The sequence below is a fragment of the Nicotiana tomentosiformis genome, chromosome 7 (assembly GCF_000390325.3).
Source record: "Nicotiana tomentosiformis chromosome 7, ASM39032v3, whole genome shotgun sequence".
In the NCBI taxonomy this organism is placed as follows: domain Eukaryota; kingdom Viridiplantae; phylum Streptophyta; class Magnoliopsida; order Solanales; family Solanaceae; genus Nicotiana; species Nicotiana tomentosiformis.
Window position 1 is genome coordinate 77,462,591 of NC_090818.1, and position 22,381 is coordinate 77,484,971.

Sequence of the window (22,381 nt, forward strand, 5' to 3'; positions counted from 1 at the left end):
CATACTAGAGCTCAAAACAACCGATCGGGTCATTACAACCCATATCTATTCCACCGTACAGTATGGCTCCAATTGGTTGAAGGAACAGTTGTAAGAGTTCTTGGATAAGGCATTCATGAGACTAAGTATTTCTCCTTGGGGCGCGTCGGTGTTTCTTGTGAAGAAGAAGGATGGTTTCATGAGGATGTTGATGGTAGGCTAAAATCTCGTGTTTTAGTCGCTTAGTGAACTCTAATTCACTACGCTTTTATTGTGCTTGAGCTTTAATTGCTAGTGTTTTATACTTATTGTGTGTTATATGCCTTGTATGAATGATTCTGAGTTATGTAGATGTTGTGGAGCTAAATAAAATAATTGGAGCTTTGAAGTCTGAGTAAAAGCCCAAGGGATTAAGCTGGAATCATGTTCGGGGGTCGAGGATCACTTTTGGACATCAAAAATCAAGGAAGAAGCAACACTATGAGGAAATGCACTAATGCAACGCACCATGCATAGCACTGAGCAACGCATCAGTGCAAATGTGCGTCAGAAATTTGAGAAGTTCAGAGACTTGTAATTTTTGGGTCTGACAGAAAAATACACTAATGCTAGGCATAATGCGTGGCATAGTGCGTAGCATTAGTACAAAAATTTGTCAGACAAGCTAAGTTCAGAGAGTTTACAACCGAGATAATTGCACTAATGCTATACACTCTGCATAGCATAGTGCGATGCATGAAAAGTAATAAGTTTGGAAGTTTTCCGATTTCGGCTAGGAAAGGGTGATTTCGTTTGGGCCCCGACCCTACTTGGTATAAATAACATGGAAAAATGTTATTTTCTGGACATTTGGACATACTTTAGACCTAAGGAAGCTAATGAGGAGTTGGAGGATATAAAACACAAGGATTTCATCATTCCTTCCTCACTCAAGACCCGAGTTTGGATTGAATTTATGTTTTCCTTTACTTTAATTTTATTTGTGATGAATTGCTCCATATCTATGGAGTAGTTCTCTTTAGGGTTTGATGAATTTAGTGTATTGATGATTGTTTGTGGATTATAACTATAGTTTTATGTATGGAAGCATTTTTGTATGATTTAACTATTGTATCTATATTCACTTGTTCATGTAATCGAGAGAGGCATAACCTGTGATATCTTTGCATTATATTGTTAGTTGAGTTCATAGATTCTTATTAGTAATCGAAAGAGGCTAGTTGAATCGTTGATTTAACCTAGTTAGGAGTATAATCGAGAAAGGTTCTCCTAAAGACCAATCCACTACGCATTCTTGCATATCTTCATGTGCTTAAATTGGTTCATCATGTTAGGTTAAAACTTAATCGAGAGAGGAGTTTTTGATGAACGTTTGAACTAATAATTGAGTAAATTAGAGACTCACTTGAACATTAGAATTGACTTATCTAGAGTTAGATACCAAACAATTATCTTGCACCTATCCTATCAAAACCCTATATTCTCCCACTAATAACTTTCTTTGATTATCTTTGTTTCGATGTCATTAGTCAATAGCTCTAGATTCTTAGTTAATTTTAGTTATTAATCATATAAATCTCAATTGTTGATTCTCCAGGATAGAAATCAAGCTAAAAACTATAAAAATACTGTTTAACTCCAATCCTTGTGGATACGATATTATTCTATAATATCTTTGACTTGCGAGCATAATTTAAGTTTGTGTTTCGAGCTCGTCCAATTTTGGCGCCGTTGCCAGAAATTGGCAATCAACAGTGTTTGAAATAGTTTGTAGTGCTAATTTAGGAATTTTTATTTTATTTTATTTTTCCCCTTTTTCGTTTAGTGTTCTTGGAGTGTGCGCAGGTTACAGTTTAGATTGGTGCATGACTCGAGCTTCTGCGAAGGAAGTGCTACAATACGAGCCAGAAATTGAAAAATAACTGCGATAGCTGAGGAAGGAAAGAAATCCCACCGAGACATTAGGAAAGGTTGGGAAATCCTCAACCAAAGAAGATATGGTTGGAACCGGTGATGATAATATAGATTTGGCTACGAGAGATGCAAATCAACAACGAGAACAAGCTGCACGTGATGTAGAAGAAGCAGCTATTAGAGATGCACAAATTATCTACGAAAAAGAGAGGGGTTGTAGAATTGCTCAAAATCAACCTTTGGGTGTAGACTAGTTCAGAAATATAGATCCCATGCCTGGGAGACCACTTGGCGATTATGATAGACCGGTCTACAATCAAGTTTATCAAGTGTGAGACCACCTCCAATTGAAGCAAACAATTTCGAGTTGAAGCGGGTTGCTTCAAACCCTTCAGAATTGTTGTGTCTTCAGAGGGAAGCCAAAGAAAGATCCAAACACACATCTAATGGACTTCGAGGAGATTATGAACACCTTTCAATTCAATGGTGTGCCACGAGATGCAGTGTACTTGAGGGCATTCCCCTTCACACTCAAAGATGATGCAAAACAGTGGCTTCAAAGCTTACCTGCAGGTTCGATTAGAACATGGGAGGATATGACCAGAAAATTCCTTGATAAATATTTCTCTTTAGCTAAAACGGGCAAGTTTAGAAGAGAAATTCATAACTTCTGCCAAAAATATGCTAAAACTGTTTTTGGAGCATAAAAGAGGTTTAAGGAGATTGTTTGAAAGTGTCAACATAGCGGAATTAAACTCTGGATGCAACTCTAGGACTTTTGGGATGGATTGACACCTGCCACCCGTAGAACATTGAGCAATGCAGCTGTAGGCCTATTGATAAAGAAGACTCCAGAGGAGATAGTTACAATTCTTGATGAGTTATCTGAAGATGCAAATCAATGGCCCTCTGAGAGTGTGGAAAGAAGAAGATCAACTAGTGTTCACCAGGTTAATGCTAACACATCTATGCAGGTACATCTTGATGCTATGGCCAAAGAGATAAGGAAGCTGACCTTAGCCTTGATACAAAGTGAGCCTCACGCAGCTTGTGATATATATGGAAGAGGACACCCGACTCATGAGTGTCAAGCCTCAACTAAGGAAGTAAATGCTGTGGAAAATTACAATTTCATTGCAATGGGTCAGAGGCACCCTGGTTTTTCAGGAGTTCACTTGGAGGTACTACGAATGCTTGCCAGCAAAATAACTCTAGACCGTAGAGACAAGGAGCTCCAGCATACCAAAATCAGCAGAGGCAGAAATTTCAGCCTCAACAACCCATTCAGCCTGGTCTAGAGGATCTAATGAAGGCTTTTATTTTCAAGACAGTTGAGAGGCTAGACGCTCATGGAGAAGCTATCAAAGAATTGGGCACTAGTTTGCGAAACATGGAGAGACAAGTGGGACATATTGAAAAAATATTATTTGAGACGGTTCTAGGCACTCTCCCTACTGACACTAAAAAGAATCCCAAAGAAACAATGAATGTTGTAACTCTGAGAAGTGGGCGAGTGTTGAAAGATCCCACCCCGATCCAAAAAGAGGTGATACTTGAAAAAGAAAGTGGGGAGTAACTGAATAATGATGTTGATAAAAAGAAGAAAGGCCTGATGAAAACTGAGAAGAAGAAGAAGGAAGAAAAAGCAAAAAGGGAGGAACATAAGGAGAGCAAACATATGCCTGCTTTACCTTTCCCTAAAAAGCTATGTAGGGAAAAGCTGGACAAGCAGTTTGAGAAATTTCTAGATATGCTGAAAAAGATTCATGTGAACTTACCTTTCACAGAAGTACTCTCACAAATGCCAGCTAATGCCAAATTCTTGAAGGATATCCTTACAAAAAAATGAAAATCGAGGAGAGCTCAGTGGTCAAGCTCAAAGAGCATTGCAGTATGATCTTACAAAACAAACTCCCACAAAAGTGTGGAGATCCATGGAGTTTTACTATATCTTGCTCTGTAGGAACTATTCATTTTGATAAATCATTATGTGATTCTGGTGCCTCAATTAATTTAATGCCTCGATCTATTTACTAGAAACTAGAGAAAGAAATTGGAGAGATAAGGCCTGCACCAATATCTTTGCAGCTGGCAGACCAAGCGACCTTAATACCAGAGGGATAGTGGAAGATCTGTTAGTTCAGTGGATAAGTTCGTATTTCCTGTAGATTTTATAGTGGTGAATATGGAGGAAAACAAGGAGGTCCTCCTCATCCTAGGAAGACCATTCTTAGCGATGGGTAGAGCTATACTAGATATACATGAGAGGAAACTCATGCTTAGAGTGCACGAGGAGACGATGAATTTCAAAATGAATGTAGTAAAGGGGGTGCAAAAAGAAAAACCAGATGGGAGTGTTGAGTGGAAAGTGAAGGGCTCAATAGAGAAGGCTGCACTGAGTGAGAAAGAAAAGTGTGGGGTGTACCCCAAAAAGGCTAAGAAGAAGCTATCGACATGGATGTGCGCATTAGTCTGAAGGCGAGGACTGGAGTCCGACATCGGCTCAGACCCCGACTAGATGTTCAGGGAAGTTTCCTTTACCTTATGTTTTTTAATTATGTGTTATGGGAACATGCCACAACTTAAAGTGTGGGGTGGGGGATAATTGTATGTTGTATGTATATGTGTTAGTTTTGCTAGTTGTGGTAGTTGGAAAATTGGAAAAAACCATAAAAATTGAAAAATCTTCGATTTTCCCGATGATGGATATCATTCGACAGGTTTCTTGAGGGATTAAAGTCGAAAGAAAAAGACAAAAAAGATTTTATTTTGTTAGGTAGTGTATTACTTCCCCCTTGGTTTTTCTTTGTGCTGCGGTTCTTTTCCAAGGGTTTTGTTTGAACCGGGTGTAGTTAGTTTTTATTTTTGTTAGGAGTAGGAAACCTTGTGCTATGGTTTGAATAGAAAGCAATATCTCTTGACTTTATTATGCCTTGGAAATAGTGAGTGCTTTAGTTGTGATGCTTAGGCTTAGTTTTTGACTCTTGTTTAAGTGCCTTCAATTGTATGATCTTAACGTTGCTTAACTGCTTTGACTAGGGTGTCTTGATGAGTCCGATCCTGAGTGAGTTATGTGCCATGTGTGTGTAAGGTTTTGTTTTATTATGTGCATTGCATTTGATGTCTAGAACTTACCCCGTGTATTTGCAAAGCAAAATAGTAGTTTTATTCAGTCTTGGAAGTGATATAGGCGTTTCTTTGCTGAGCCAGATATATGTTTACCCACCTAATCGTTAGGCATTCTAGTTAACCCCTTATGAGCCTGTAATCATGTTTCTTTGGCAACCATATTACAAGCCTTACCCATTTGTTTGAATTAACCATCTATTTGAACCTTTTACCTCTCGTGAGCACTTGAATTAGTTATGAACTTTGTAAAAGTTGAAGTGTGGGGTGGTTGGTTTGGCTTTTGAGTGGAATTATTGAAATTGAAAAAGAAAGAAAAAAACAAGTGTATGATTGTGAAAAGTGTTCTTTGATAGTGGTAACTTGATGTAATTGTGCTTAAATAAGTAGAGAGTTAATGTATATTGATGTGAAGGTGGAGTCATGGTTTGACATAAGTGTGGGGTTTTGAATGGCTAATTGTATGTATTAAAGTTCTTAGGGAGGTGTAGTCACTCTTATATCTAAATGTATCCTACCCGTCCTGCAGCCTACATTACAACCAATTAAAGTCCTACTTGATCCTTGACTGAATAAGCTCAATTAGTAGAGTAGTACACTACGGGCAAGCCTATGGTACATCTTTTGTGGCATATGAATGTTGTTTGGGAGAGTGAGTAAATTATTTCTATCTTGAGTTCCTGATTGTTCTTAAATTCTATTGTGTGTGGAACTACTATTTATTGTTGTATGGTGGCATTTGATTCATGAAGGAAAGGTAATGTCGTTGACCTCTATGTTACAGTAAGTGAGCGGGCTGTGAAAAATGTGTGGTGCTTTTGAGTCAAATCTTGAGGCGAGGATGTTACGTTAGAGTGCTTAGTCTATTCTAAATATTCTTGGTATGATGAGTTAGGAGAGTTGTTTAAAAAGGTCTTGTTTATATAAAGTGTAGTTTCATTGCTCGAGGAAGAGCAATAGTTTAAGTGTGGGGTGTAGATGGTAGGCTATAATATCGTGTTTTTGTCGCTTAGTGCACTCTAATTTACTACACTTCAAATGTGTTTGAGCTTTAATTGCTAGTGTTTTGTACTTATTATGTGTTTTATGCCTTGTAGGAGTGATTCCGAGTTATGTAGATGTTGTGGAGCTAAATCAAATAATTGGAGCTTTGAAGTCTAAGTAAAAGCCCAAGGGATTAAGACGGGATCGTGTTCAGGGGTCGAGGATCACTTATGGACTTCAAAAATCAAGGAAGAAGCAACACTATGAGGAAATGCACTAATGCGACGCACCATGCGTAGCACTGTGCGACGCATCAGTACAAATGTGTGTCAGAAATTTGAGAAGTTCAGAGACTTGTAATTTTTGGGTATGATAGAAAAATACACTAATGCTAGGCATAGTGTGGCATTGTGCATAGCATCGGTACAAAATTTTGTCAGACAAGCTAAATTTAGAGAGTTTACAACTGAGAAAATTGCATTAATGCTATGCACCCTGCGTAGCATAGTGCGACGTATAAAAAGTAATAAGTTTGCAAGTTTTCCTATTTTGGCTAGCAAAGGGTGATTTCATTTGGGCCCGACCCTACTTGATATAAATACATGGAAAACGTTATTTTCTGGACTTTTGGACATACTTTAGACCTAAGGAAGCCAATGAGGAGTTGGAGGAGCAGAAGCACAAGGATTTCATCATTCCTTCCTCACTCAAGACCCGAGTTTGGATTGAATTTATGTTCTCCTATACTTTAATTTTATTTGTGATGAATTGCTCCATATCTATGGAGTAGTTCTCTTTAGGGTTTGATGGATTTGGTGTATTGATGATTGTTTGTGGATTATAACTCTAGTTTTATGTATTGAAGCATTTTTGGATGATTTAACTGCTGCATCTATATTCACTTGTTCATGTAATCGAGAGAGGCATAACTTGTGATATCTTTGCATTATATTGTTGGTTGAGTTCATAGATTCTTCTTAGTAATCGAAAGAGGCTAGTTGAATTGTTGATTAAACCTAGTTAGGAGGATAATCGAGAGAGGTTCTCCTAAAGACCAATCCACTACGCATTCTTGCATATCTTCACGTGCTTAAATTGGTTCATCTTGTGAGGTTAAAACTTAATCGAGAGAGGAGTTTTTACTGAACATTTGAAAATTAATTGAGTGAATTCGAGAGACTCACTTGAACATTAGAAGTAAATTATCTAGAGTTAGATCCCAAACAATTATCTTGCACCTATCCTATCAAAACCCTATATTCTCCCATTGATAACTTTCTTTGCTTATCTTTTTTTTGATTGTCATTAGTCAATAGCTCTAGATTCTTAGTTAATTTTAGTTATTAATCATATAAATCTCTAGTGGTGAGCACCCTCCACTTCCAACTAAGAGGTTGTGAGTTCGAGTCACCCCAAGAGCAAGGTGGGGAGTTCTTGGAGGGAGGGAGCTAGGGGTCTATCGAAAACAGCCGCTCTACCTCAGGGTAGGGGTAAGGTCTGCATACACACTACCCTCCCCAGACCCCACTAGTGGGATTATACTGGGTTGTTGTTGTTGTTGTAATCATATAAATCTCAATTGTTGATTCTCCTGGATAGAAATCAAGCTAGAAACTACGAAAATACTAATTAACTCCAATTCTGTGGATACGATATTATACTATACTATCTTTGACTATCGAGCATAATTTAAGTGTGTGTTTCGAGCTCGTCAGATGTGCATTGATTATAGGAAGTTGAACAAGTTAACTATCAAGAACAAGTATATATTTCCTTGTATTGATGATTTGTTTGATCAACTTCAGGGTGGCAGGGTGTTCTCAATGATTTATTTAAAATCGGGTTATCCCCAGTTGAAGAGTATGGATTCTGACATCCCCGAGACTGCTTTCAAGAGTTGTTATGGACATTATGAGTTTTTATGATATACTTTGGTTTGACTTATGTTCCAGCAGCTTTCATGCATTTGATGAATAATGTGTTCCGGCCTTATTTGGATTCCTTTGTCATTGTATTTATTGATGATATCTTGGTATATTCCTGTAGTAGTGAGGAGCACGAGCCTTATTTGAGGATTGTGCTTCAGATTCTGAAAGAGAATAAGTTGTATGCTATGTTCTCCAAGTCTAAGTTTTGGTTGGATTTGTTAGAATTCTTAGGTTAGGTGGTGTCCAGTGATGGTATTAAGGTTGATCCGATGAAGATTGAGGCAGTTTCGAGTTTGACTATACCTTCTACAACTACAAAGGTCAGGTGTTTCTTGGGTTTGAAAGGCTACTATCATCGCTTCATGGAGGGATTTTAATCTATTGCAACTTCATTGGCCAAGTTGGCTAAAAAAGTGTCCTTTTTAGATGGTCTGACGAGTGTGAGAAAAGCTTTCAGAAGCTCAAAACTGCTTTGACTACAACTCCAATTTTAGTATTGCCCTCAGGATCAGGGATGCATACTGTCTATTGCGATGCCTATATGTCGCTTCAGTTGAAGCCCTGTGATAAGTATTATCTTATTCATGATTTGGAGTTAGCAACTATTGTGCATGTGCTCCATATTTGTAGGCATTACTTGTATTGTGCATCATGTGAGGTTTACACTAATCATCAGAGTCATCAACATTTGTTCAAGCAGAGGATTTGAATTTGAGGCAGCGGAGGTGTTGGAGTTATTGAAGGATTATTATATTACTATCTTATATCATCTGGATAAGGTGAATGTGGTAGAGGATTCCTTGAATAAAAAGGTAGAGAGTAGGAGAGTTTGGCATTTTTTCTAGTTGTAGAGAGGCCTTTGGCCATGAATGTTCAGGCTTTGGCCAAGAGATTAGTAAGGTTGGATGTTTCTGAGCCTAGCAGAGTTCTTGCTTATGTGTGGCACAATCGTCCTTGTTTAAGCACTTTAAATCTCGCCAGTATGATGATCCCCATTTGCTTGTCCTTAAGGACACAGTGTGGTGAGGTAGTAGCAAGGAGGTGGTCAATTTTGATGAGGGTGTATTGCAACTTCAGGGTCAGGTTTGTGTTCTTAATATGGATGAATTGAGGGGGTTGAATCTTAAGGAGGCTCATAATTCGCAGTATTCTATTTATCTAGGTGCTACAAAGATGTATTATGATTTGAAGAAACACTATTGGTGGCGAAGAATGAAGAAAGACATTGTTGGACATGTCTCGCGATGTTTGAATTGTTAGTAGGTCAATTATGAGAATCAGAATCCTGACTATTTTCTTTAGAAGATAGACATACCAGAGTGGAAGTAGGAGGACATTACTATGAACTTTGTGGTAGGATTGCCACAGACTTGTCGGAAGTTTGATGAAATTTTGGTCATTATTTACAGATTGACCAATTCTGCGCATTTCATTCCGGTCATGACTTCTTACACTTTAGAAAAGTTAGCTCGGATCTACATCAGAAAGATTGTCCGTTTGCATGGTGTGCCTATTTCTATCATTTTGGATCGGAGCACCCAGTTTACATTGTACTTTTGGAGAGCTGTTCAGCGAGAGTTAGGCACACATGTATTTCTAAGCATTGCATTTCACCCACAGAAAGATGGGAAGTCTAAGTGGGCCATTCAGATCCTTGAGGATAATGTCGAGATAATGTGTTATTGATTTTGGGGTCCATTGGGATCAGTTTCTACCATTGGCAGAGTTTGCTTATAACAACACCTATCAGTCCAGTCTTCATATGGATTCGTATGATGCCTCATATGGGAGGTGGTGTCTGTCTTCGGTTGGTTGGTTTGAGTCTTGTGAGGCTAGGTTGTTGGGTATCAATTTGGTTTGTGATGCTTTAGAGAAGCTGAAGTTTATACAGGAGCAGCTTCATACATCACAGTCCAAGCAGAAAAGTTATACTGAGAGGAAGGTTCGTGATGTTGCTTCATGGAGGGTGAAAAGTTTCTTCTTAGATTTTTGTCTATGAAGAGTGTGGTTAGATTTGGGAAGAAGGAAAAGTTGAGCCTTGATATATTGGCCAATTTGAGGTTTTGGAAAGAATTGTTTAGGTGGTTTATAGTAATGCTTTTCCACCTAACTTGATGGGAGTTCATTCGGTATTTCATGTTTTCATGCTTCAGAAATATTATGAGGACATCTCATATGTGTTACATTTTAGTTTAGTGTACTTGGATGAGAATCTGGCTTATGAAGAAAAGCCGGTGCCATCTTAGATAGGCATGTCCGAAAGTTGAGGTTGAAATAGATTCCATCAGTAAGAGTTCAGGGAGAGGTCAACTACTCGAAGAAGCAACTCAGGATATCGAGCATGATATGCGGAGCAGATATCCTTATCTTTTTTGAATTCTAGGTATGATTCTAAACCCGTTCAAGTATGAACGTTTGTTTAAGAGGGGGAGAATGCAACGACCCGGCCAGTCATTTTGTGTACTGGATCCCTGTTGCCCTGTTTGATGCTTTTCGTATGCGTGTTTGATAATTTGTAACTTTCAGGGATAGTTGGTTTTATATTGGAAAGTATTGGGAAGTAATTGGAACACTTAGTTCCATCTTTGGAAGCTTAATAGTTGACCAAGGTTTGACTTCTGAGTAAACGACCTCGGATTGATGATTTGATGGTTTCAATAGGTTTCTATGGTGAATTTGGACATGTGCATTTGGTTTTGGATGCTTCTAAGAGATTTTGACTCTACTTATCTAAAGTTGGAAATTTGAAGACTTGGGGAGTTCTTAAGTTTAACCGATAGTTGACCTTTTGGCTAATTAACTGTGATTATGGTTTTGAGACCTTCGATAGGTCCTAATGGTTGATATGAACTTGTGTGTAAAGTTTCTAGAATGTCTAAATGTGATTCAGACGTATTCGGTGAATGTTTGAAAGTTAAGATATGGATTTGATATTCGATTCTTGGTTTAGTTGTTGTTGTTGATGTTTCGAGTCTTTGGACAAGTTTGGAGGAAGTATATAGAATTAGAGGAATGATTGGACGGGGTCCCGAGAGGGCTCGGGTGTGACTCGGGGTGGTTTAGGACCATTGCCGTAAGTTTTGCAACCGTTGATGTGCTGGTGTGCAGTAGTGCTTTGCGAACGCAAAGTAGGTCTCGATGAAGGAGAAGGATTTTGGCAGGCCAGACTTTGTGCATTGCATTAGCGGATTGGTTGTCGCGATTGTGTTGTGTTGTGAGGCTGGTCTTCATGTTTGCATGGGAGTGCTCACATTCGTGAAGGGAAGGAGCTGGCTGGGGGGATTTGGCATGTGGGGATGTTGGCTTTTGCGATCGCATGGGTACTTCCACGATTGCGTAGGAAGAATGTCAGTTCAGTTGATTTTTGTGCTTCGCGATCGCGGAGCTAAGGCTCGTGAAGGGTATAACTGGGCATTGCATTTAAATGGTCATTTCGTGATTTTTGCCCATTCTCATATATTTTTAAACCTAGACTTGGAGAGGGGCAATATTTCAAGTACATTTTCATACAAGGCAAGAGGGTAAGTGATTTCCACTCATTTTTATTAAATTTCAAGAATTTACATGGATTTCTAACCCATAAAACAAGGAATTAAGGTGTAGAAATTGGGGTTTTTGGCAAGAACTTAAGAGAGTGACTTTGGGGATTTTGATAAAGAATTTGGAACCCGCTTTGGAATCTAATCATATATTTGAAATCGTGGGGTTATGGGTAAACTATATCTATGATCAATTTTGAATTCCGGGACCGGGGCCCGTGGATGACATTTTGTTAACCTTTTAATTTGGGTTAAAGATTGAACCCTTTTGTTATGGAATCAATTCGTAAAGCCTGTATTGACTAATTTAAGTAGTATTTGCCTAGATTCGAGTTGCTTGGAGGTGAATTTGAAAGAAAAAGTAGTTTTGGATGGTTAAAGGTGTCCTCGGGTGGAGGTAAGTCTCATATCTATCCTTGTAAGAGGGAATTCTCTCCATTAGTGACTTATTTGCTACCTGTTACTTGATTTAGGTTCCACGTATATGTGAGGTGAAAAGCGTATATGCGTAGCTAGGTTATGACTATAGCCGGATAAAGTTGAGCTTATTATATGCCTTGTTTGGACTATGTGAATAGTTATTCCATGTTTCATGGATGATATGACTACGTGATGAATCTTAATCATGATTAGAGACCAGGCTATGGTTATGACTTGTTGATTTGGACATGACAAACTTCTTTCATCGTGTGATCTTTCTAATTTAGCTGTAGTCATCCAATTTCCTTATTTGATTTATGATTTAGCGGTTATTGGCTTTTGTGCCTCATGTTTGATATCATAATTGGACCTAAGAATATTAAATGATCCTATTGAACTACTATGAAAATTTGAATTACATGATTAGCCATACCCATATTTTATTTATGTAAATAATTATCTGTATCGTATTATACATGATTAACCATAACCATCCTGGTGCATCTTTATCACATCATCTCATATGTATATACATGAGTTGGAGAGTTGAATATTTAGGAAAGTTGATGATTTTTACACTAAGGACATTGTGAGAGGATATTGACTATTGATGATATTATGATTGGATCGGGTCACACACCGTAACAACACTTTAATATGGATCTGTTCCTTCGGAGTAAGGTGATTACCCATATTACTTTGGGCCCTATGAGCGCAAGCACCTAGATTGGTGCTTAGTTTGGGCACTTGGCTAGTGTCTAGCATATGGATTTGTGCTGCGAGGTATTGAGATTAGATGATGAGCATGAATTTGCATCCTAAACTCATGAAGTAGCTCATATATGAACTTTGATTAATCCATACAATGTTTATGAAAGAAATTCATATATTTGACATCGTATTGTATTTCCTTGCCTGGAAAGCATATCTAAAATTTGGATCTACTGTTCCTTTATCTCTGTGCCTGTTTGATGATTTTGTGTTTTATTTCTCTAATTTATTTATGTGCTTACTTGTTTAATGAATTATTAGTAAGTGTTTGTGTCAACCCCTTGTCACTACTTCTTCGAGGCTAGACTTGATACTTACTATGTACCGTGGTTTTTATCTTATACTACACTTTTACAAACTTTTGTTTAGATTCTGAGGCAGGCACTAGTCGTACCCATCCAACTATTTAGGAGTTTGCATTGGAGACTTCGTGGTGAGCTTCTTTATTTGATTCGATCCTCAACACATGTACTCCCCCTTCCTTATTTATTTATTTCTGTCTATATACTTTTGTCCGGATAGATGTTATTTTGTTGACATAGTTGACTCTTGTTAGATTCTCGTGATGATGTGACACTAGGTTTTGGGCGTGTTATGAGACAGTTGTGGTCATGTTTAGATCTAGTCTTGATCTATTCATTCATAATATTGTTTGAGATCTAATCCATTTTCATATTTATATCATAATTTTGTTGACTTAATAATTGGCTTCTATTATTGTTTTTAAGTGTTGGATCTCCTACCAAGGTGGTTAGGCGCCATCACGGCCTTTGGTGGGATTTTGTGTCGTGACAAGTTGGTATCTGAGCTCTAGGTTCTAAGGATCTCACAAGTCATGAGCAAGCTTAGTAGAGTCTTGTGGTTCGATACAGAGACGTTAGTATCTATCTGCTAGAGGATATAGAGCTTTAGGAACTTTCCCGTTCTTGATTCCTAATCGTGTGTTAATTAGTGTCTGATTCTAAATCTTTCAATTATACTCTCCCACGGATGGTGGGAATGCACGCTTCAGCAGTAGCAATAGGTGACGGAGAGGTAGTACCACCGACTATAGACATAAGGGGCAGGGCTCGGGGTAGGGCCAAGGCTCCCACTAGGGGTCGCATAGTTGTGGCTAGGGGAAGAGCACCAATCGAAACCCATGAGCACACCAGGGCAGTGTTAGTGGATACACTAATAGATCAGGTGGAGGATAAGATCGTGAATGATCATGTTGAGGCTCTAGTAGCTACTAAGCATCTAGAGGGTTTTGTTGTTGCACCAATATTTCAGGAGGCTATGGCCAAGATGGTTAGATTTATTAAAGCATTAACTTAGGTTAGAGTAGTTTCACTGGCACCAGCCACATCTCAAAATGGAGGGGCAGTTCAGACCTCTGTTACTCATATTCTAAAGCATGTAATAGCGATGGTTCAGATGCTGGGAGTATTTCTAGTTGGAGGGGAATAACCTATTGTAGTAGCTAGATCCGTGGTTGAATCTACTATGTATACATAGGAGTAAAAGAGGCTGGAGAGGTTTTAGATGTTACATCCTCCTCACTTTGATGGTGACTCTTCAGAGGATGCTATGATGTGATCAGATGCTTCCCAATTTGGGTTTACTAGAGTCCAACAGGGTGGACTTCACTACATATAAGTTGAGAGGGGCTAGTAGGAGATGGCTCTAGAATTATGAGTTGGGTAGGCCACTAGGTTCATCTCCACTTTCTTGGACACAGTTCTCACATATGTTCCTAGAGAGGTACATCTCACACACCAGGAGGGATGAGTTTAGAGGCTAGTTTGAGCATCATCAGTAGGATAGCATGACTATGATTGAGTATGAGGAAACATTTACAAAGTTGTCCCATCATATAGCTTTCTTGATCCCCACGGAGGCAGAGAAGGTGAAGCGATTTATTGAGGGGTTGACTTATGGTATCGAGATTGCTATGGATCGAGAGTCCGAGATTATGACTACTTTTCACTAGGTTGTAGAAATAACTCTTAGGATCGAGCATATTCGTAGTCAGGGGAGAGATGCCATGATAAGAGATACGAGGCCTCGTCATTCTGGTAGTTTTATTAAAACCTCATCTGGAGGTATGTGTCAGTTTGGTAGAGGCCATCATTGTAGGACAATTAATTTTGCTCAGCATGTAGCCCGTGGATCGGTGGATCAACCATCTTTTAGAACTCCAGTTCTATTATATTTTAGTGCCCTCCTAGTGAGTTTGTATTATGCTCTATCTGTTCAAGGTTCTTCCAGTGGGTATTCGGGTCATCAGGGGAAGATTCAACAACATCAGTCAGCTAGGGGTTGCTATAAGTGTAGAGAGTTTGGCCATGTGAGTAGGCATTTCCCTAGGCTTGCGAGAGCTGTAATCCTGTAGATTTCTCAGTCATTAGTTCCTACACAAGTTGCTCCATCCCCTGCCCAGTCAGCTAGAGGAGGAGGACATGCAACTGGAGGTCGTCCTAAAGGACGGGGTCATGTTGGTGGAAGTAAGACCTGTGGTGGTCAGCCATTTCTATGCTTTCCCAAGTAGACTTGAGGTGGTGGCCTCAGATGCAAGCCCTTGTCACTCACACTCTGGAGTAGGCTGCGGCGATGCTTCAGACGCTGGGTGTATTGCCAGCTAGTTTGGGAAACCTATAGTGGTAGCTAGACATGTGGTTAAGCCTGCTATGTATACTAATGAGCATAAGAGGCTTGAGAGATTCTAGAAGTTACATCCTCCTAACTTTAATGGTGACGGTGCTAAGGATGCACAAGACTTTCTAGACTAGCGTCATTAGATGCTTTGCAATTTGGGCCTGGTAGAGGCTAACAATGTGGACTTCACTACATTCTAGATGAGATGGGCTACTATGAGATGATGGCAGACTTTTGAGCTGGATGCAATCCTGCTGAAGGCGCTCAAACTAACCTCTCAACTCATCTCTCCCGGTGTTTGGGATGTACCACTCCAGAAACAAATGCAAGAATTGAGTCCAAGTAAGGGGAGTTTAACCTCCTGGGACTTATTTCATTAGATTGTGGAGATCGAAGGATCGAGCATATTCGTAGTCAGGGAGAGAGGCTATAATGAGTCATAAGAGGCCTCAGCATGCTGGTAGTTTTAGTGGTACCTCATCTGGAGGTAGAGGTCAATTCAGTAAAGGCCATCACGGTACGCCATCTCATTTCATATAACATGGAGCTTGTGGTGCAGTGGCTCGATCATCCTTTAGCACTCTAGTTCCATCATATTTCAGCTGCCCTTCCAATGAGTTCGTACCGTGCTCCGTCTGTTTAGGGTTCTTCTAGTGGCTATTCGGGACATTAGGGACAAATTCAGGTTCAACGACCTCTACCAAGTAGTGGTTGTTTTGGGTGCTGACAGTTTTTCCACATGAGGAGGCATTGCCCCAGACATGCCAGAGGCACAGCTCCGTAGATTTCTCAGGCAGTGGTTCCCGCGCTAGTTGTTTCATACCTTTCTCAGTCACTAGAGGAGGAGGACATGTAGTCGAAGGTCGTTTTGGAGGACGGGGCCATGTTGATAGTAGAAAGATAGGTGGTTGTCATGTTTGGCGCTATGTTTTTCTGGGTAGACCCGAGGCGGTAGCCTCAAATGCTGTGATTAGAAGTATGGTTTCGTTCTGTCATAGAGATACTTCTATCTTGTTTGATCCGGGATCTACTTATTCATATGTGTCATTAAAATTTGCTCCTTATTTGGATGTCCCTTGTGGATCTCTTCTTATTCTTGTTCATGTATCTTCACCTGTTGGTGATTCTATTATGGTAGATCCTACATATCGATCTTGTGTAGTCACTATTAGGGGCTATGAGACTAGAGTTGATCTTTTGTTGCTTAATATGGTGGTTTTTTATGTGATCTTGGCTATGGATTGGTTATCTGCGTATCATGCGATTTTTGATTGTCACACCAAAACTGTGACATTGGCTATGACGAGGTTGGCAAGGTTAGAATGGAGGGGTTCTCTTAGTCATACTCAAAATAGAGAGATTTCATTTTTGAAGGCTCAACGGATGGATGAGAAGGAGTGTTTGGCATATTTGGCCTTTGTTAGAGATGTTAGTGCTGATACCCCTACTTGTCATGACTCCAAAATCCCACCTTAGGTAGACGTGATGGCACCTAGTCTCTTTGACTAGGTAAGCCTAATACACATTGAAAATTTACCAGAAATAACGATTATGATACAAAATTAAACTGATAAAATATCACAATGAAACCAAAATGGAACAACAATCATAAAATCCCAAAAACCGGTGGAACTGAGTCATAAGCTCTACTGATATGTACTAAGAATCTCTAATACAATACTGTTCGGAACTAAAATAAATAGTAGCATAAGATCACTAGAAGGTGACTTCGAGGCCTGCGAGCATCAAGAAGGTATACCTTGAAGTTTCTGAAGCATCTGAGTTAACTCACTGGCGTCCGGCATGAGGAGAAGTATCTGGATCTGCACAAAAATGTATAGAATCATAGCATGAGTACACCACAACGGAACCCAATAAGTATCAACAAGCCTTTCCATGTAGAATGTACAATAAGAATCACACCGAGGTACCACAACTCATATTCACATTTCACAAATCACAATCAAAATTTTATTTATATTGCCACGTGAGCTTGCATATATTTTTAAAAAAAGTTTCTCAAAATTGCTTGACACACTTTTGCCCCTTATCTCACCGCATGGCTTCAAGTAATTCCCTTTGTAGCAACACGCGTATCAATCCAACCTTATCTCGCCGCATACGCATCAATACACCATCCTTATACCGCCGCATGCCCATCAATATCACATCACAATAATCAACTCGCACCACACTTGCCCATATGCCACAACATTACCAAAATAAACAATACCAATGTTACCACAACACATAGCCCACGACTCAATCACAATGTGTACGAGAATCTCAATAACAATAAAATGAACGAGAAATACTCAACAAGGAAAGGTAGTCCAATAACCAACAATTTCAACCACAAACGTGCTAATAGTTCTCAACAACTTCAACTTCAATAACTCAACAGTGAATGTATTTCCATGAAATGGAAACTTCCAATTCTAATGCATAATAAGCTTGACAAGGAAAAGATAGCATGAAATAGCAACTACGACTAAATGCATGAGAATAATTCAACAATGGAAAGAATAGCTTGTATCAACAACTACTAACAAATGCATATAAGAGTAATCTCGACAATGAAAACTAGAACATTTAATAATAACTTCAATTAAAGCATGTTAGAATAAACTTGACAACGAAAGATAGAACAAATGATAACAACTTCAATTAGATGCTTATAAGTAAATTAAGAGTCTAAACCAGTCAATTTACACATATAAGCCCGTGTACACACTCGTCACCTCATGTACACGTCTTCCACGTAATTCAAATAATACAATCAAACCCAATCCTAAGAGGTAGTCCCCCCCTCCCCCCACAAAGTTAGGCAAGATACTTACCTCAACTAGGCCAAATACACACTCAATAATATCTTTTCCCTTAAAATTCGCTTCCGCACGGCTCAAATCTAACAAAAAGTGACTTAATATTGTCAAAGAATGCAAGAGAAACCAATTTCGATTAATAAAACTAAGATCTTTGTACAATTCCCAAAAGGTCAAAAAAATCAACCCCGTGCTCGCCCGGTCAAAACCCGAGTCCAAGGGTAGATCTCGACTACCCATAACCCCACAAGTTCATATATGTGTTTTGTTTTCAAATTCGAGTCCAATTGGACTCTCAATTCTCAAATTTTCATTTTTCAAAATATAGACAAAATTTCTCAAAATATCTTTTAGATTCTCATGAATCTGATGTTAAACTCATATATAATCAAGTAATATAATTGAAAATTGATCAAAATCACCTACCCAATAGTTGTAGATGAAAATCCCTCCTCAAAATCGCCTCTTACCGGGTTTAGGGTTCCAACAACAAAAACAACCCAGTAAAATCCCATAAATGGGTCTGGGGAGGGTAGTGTGTATGCAGATCTTACCCCTACCCGAGGGGCTAGAGAGGCTATTTCCGAAAGACCCTTGGATCAAGACGACGAAAAGAAACACGATATAAGTACCATCAACAGAAAAAATAAGAGATAATGACAACATAAGAACCAGAAACTAGATGTAAACCACTAACAATAACCAGTAAATAAAGCTCAGCACAATGAAAGTGGAGAATAGTGTGAACACAATATTAACCACTAGCAATTATAGACAACCCTATCAGACTAGCCTCAGCCACCTCCTAACCTACAACCCTAACACGCGACCGCCACACCTTCCAATCAAGGGCCATGTCCTAGGAAATCTGAAGCCACACCATGTCCTGTCTGATCATCTCTCCCCAATACTTCCTAGGCCGCCCGCTACCTCTTCTCGTACCTACCAAAACCAACTGCTCACACCTCCTGACCGGGGCATCTGGGCTTCTCCTCCGTATGTTCCCGAACCATCTAAGTCTCGCTTCCCGCATCTTGGCATCCATAGGAGCCACACCCACCTTATCCCAAATATCTTCATTCTGAATCTCATCCATTCTAGTATGCCCGCACATCCACCTCAACATCCTCATCTCTGCTACTTTTATCTTCTGGGTATGTGAGACTAACTCACGTTTTCCACCACTTATGTTCAGGTGCAGAAGTCGTAATTGCGACCTAGGGTTCGAAATTGCAAACCCTCTCAAATGCGAACAAGGACTTGCAAATGCGGTGCCTCTCAACACAGGGAGATATCGTAAATGCGACACTAACTTCGCAAATGCAAAGTCAGCTCCCTTCGCAAATGCGACCTAACCCAACCCAAGCCTTAATTCGCAAATTCGATCAAGGTGTAGCAAATGCACGATCAAGGTGTAGCAAATGCAATACCTGAAGCCCCTCTGCTATGATTGCAATTGCGATAACTGGAGAACTAGCACACCAACAACCTGGAAATGAGTTCAAACAAATCCAAAACACGTGTGAAACTCACCCAAGCCCTCAGGACTCTACACCAAACATTTGCACAAGTCTAAAAATATCATACAAACTCGTTCGTGCGATCGAAATACAAAAATATCATCTTGAACCACGAATCGGACATCAAAATGCATGAAATTCAAATGGAAAACTCAAGAACCTCTAGAATCACAACCGAGCATCCGAATCCAATCAAACCAACTCCGAAAGAAACCAAATCTTGCAGACAAGTTCCAAATAGCAAAACGAATCTATTCCAAGTCCCAAAACCAAATTTTAAACCCGATAGCCATAAAATCAACCTACGGTCAACCCTAAGGAAATTCTTAAACCTCAAATTGCCAACTTTCGGCAAAACAAGTCAAATCAACCTAGGAACCTCCGAATCAATTTTGGGCATACGCCCAAGTCCAAAATCACAAGACAAACCTATCAGCTGCATCAAAACATCATTCTGTGGTCGTTTTCACAAAAGTCAAACCTAGGTCAACTATGCCAACTTAATCTTCTAAACTAAGAATCAAAGGGTCCAAATCATTCCAAACTGTCCCCGAAACAAAAACAACTATCCCCGCAAGTCATAAAACCATAAATACACATACAAGAAGTTTTAAAAAGGGAAACAAGGCTCAAATACACAAAACGACTGGTCGGGTCGTTACATTCTCCCCCTCTTAAAATAAACGTTCGTCCTCGAACATGTATAGAGACATACCTAAAGTGCCAAAAAGATGAGGACTCTGCATGTTGTGCTCGGTCTCCCAGATTGCTTCCTTGACCGGTTTACCTCTCCATTGAACCTTCACTAAAGCAATGTTCTTTGACCTCAGCTTCTAGACTTGCCTGTCCAAGATAGCCACTGACTCCTCAACATAAGTCAAATCCTTGTCTAATTGGATTGAGCTGAAATCTAATACATGTTATGGATCACCAAAATACTTCGGATCATGGAAATATGGAACACCGATTGAACTCCCGATTAGCTAGGTGACAATGCAAGCCTGTAGGCTACCTCACCAACTCTCTCAAGGATCTCAAAAGGACCAATGTAGCTAGGACTCAGCTTGCCCTTCTTCCCAAACCTCATCACACCCTTTATGGGTCAAACTCTACGTAGAACCCTCTCTACCACCATGAATGCTACATCACGAGCCCTCCGATCATCATAACTCCTCTGCCCAGACTACGAAGCCGATCCTAAATCAACTTGACATTCTCCAAGGCATCCCGAACCAAATTAGTGCCCAACAACCTAGCCTCCCCTGGCTCAAACCAATAAACTAGAGAAAGGCATCGCCTCCTATATAAGACTTCATAAGGAGCTATGTGAATACTCGATTGGTAGTTGTTGTTGTAGGCGAACTCTGCAAGTGATACGAACTGATCCCATGAACCCCCAAAATCTTTAACACATGCACATAGCATGTCTTCCAATATCTGAATGGTGCGCTCGGACTGCCCGTCCTTCTGGGGATGAAATGCCTTGCTTAGCTCGACCTGTGTGCCTAACTCATGTTGCATGGCTCTCCAGAAATGCGATGTGAACTACGTGCCTCAATCCAAGATAATAGATACCGACACACCATGAAGATGAATAATCTCATGAATATAGATCTAAGCCGGCTGCTCTGAAGACTAGGTAGTCACAATTAAAATAAAGTGCACAGACTTGATCAGTGTGTCCACAATAACCCACACTACATCAAATTTCCTCAAGGTCTGTGGAAGTCCAACTACAAAATCCATGGTGATACGCTCCTACTTCCACTCTAGGATATCAAGTATCTAAAGCAAACCGCCAGGTCTCTAATGACCGTACTTCTCCTGCTGATAGTTAAAACATCGAGCCACATACTCTACTATATCTTTCTTAATTCTTCTCCACCTTTAGTGTTGCCTCAAATCTTGGTACATCTTCGCGGTACCCAAATGAATGGAATACGATGAACTGTGGGCCACTTCAAGAATTAACTCTCGCAACCCATCCACACTGGGCACACAAATCTGGCCCTAGATCCACAAACCCCATCATCTCCAATAGAAACCTCTTTGGCATCACCGTGTACTTAAGGACAAGCAAATGGGGATCATCATACTGATGCGCCTTGATGCGCTCATACAAAGAAGATCGAGAAACCACGCACGTAAGAACCCGACTAGGCTCCAAAACATCCAACCTCAGGAATCGATTCGACAAATCCTGAACATCCAATGCTAATAAGCTCTCTCCAACTGGAAGATAAGCAAGACTCCCCATGCTCTCAGCCTTCCTACTCAATGAATTGTCCACCTCATTGGCCTTCCCGAGATAATATGGAATGGTGATATCATAGTCCTTTAATAGCTCTAACCACCTCCGCTGCCTCGAGTTCAGATCCTTTTAATTAAACAAGTGATGTAGACTCTTGTGATATGTAGATAGCTCACATGACATGCTGTAGAGATAGTGCCTTCAAATCTTCAATGCGTGAATGTTTCTCCCAAAGGCACACACAAGTATACGTGGTCGACAAGTAATATAGGATTGTTAGTCCAGATATCGTACCCACAAGGAATTATAATTAACTATTTACTAAATTAAACTAAGACAATTAATCTATTAAAGCGATTTTTTAAAGTGTGATTATTTAATTAAAACTAATCTAGAGTGATTAACTAAGAAATTAAAGAAACAAGTCAGCAATGTTAAAGACGAATTGAATGAGAGACAATATTCCTTAGCTATGGGTTAGAGACAA

General features: G+C 39.7%; 1 protein-coding gene across 1 annotated transcript; it reads left to right on the plus strand.

Moving 5' to 3' along the window:
* The first annotated feature begins 1,976 nt into the window (after positions 1-1,976).
* Positions 1,977-3,742, plus strand: LOC138895850 (uncharacterized). The gene is made up of 4 exons (XM_070180590.1): positions 1,977-2,138; positions 2,667-3,074; positions 3,221-3,385; positions 3,494-3,742. Exons 1-4 carry the CDS (start codon positions 1,977-1,979, stop codon positions 3,740-3,742), a joined length of 984 nt encoding a protein of 327 aa, XP_070036691.1.
* The last annotated feature ends 18,639 nt before the right edge of the window (positions 3,743-22,381 follow it).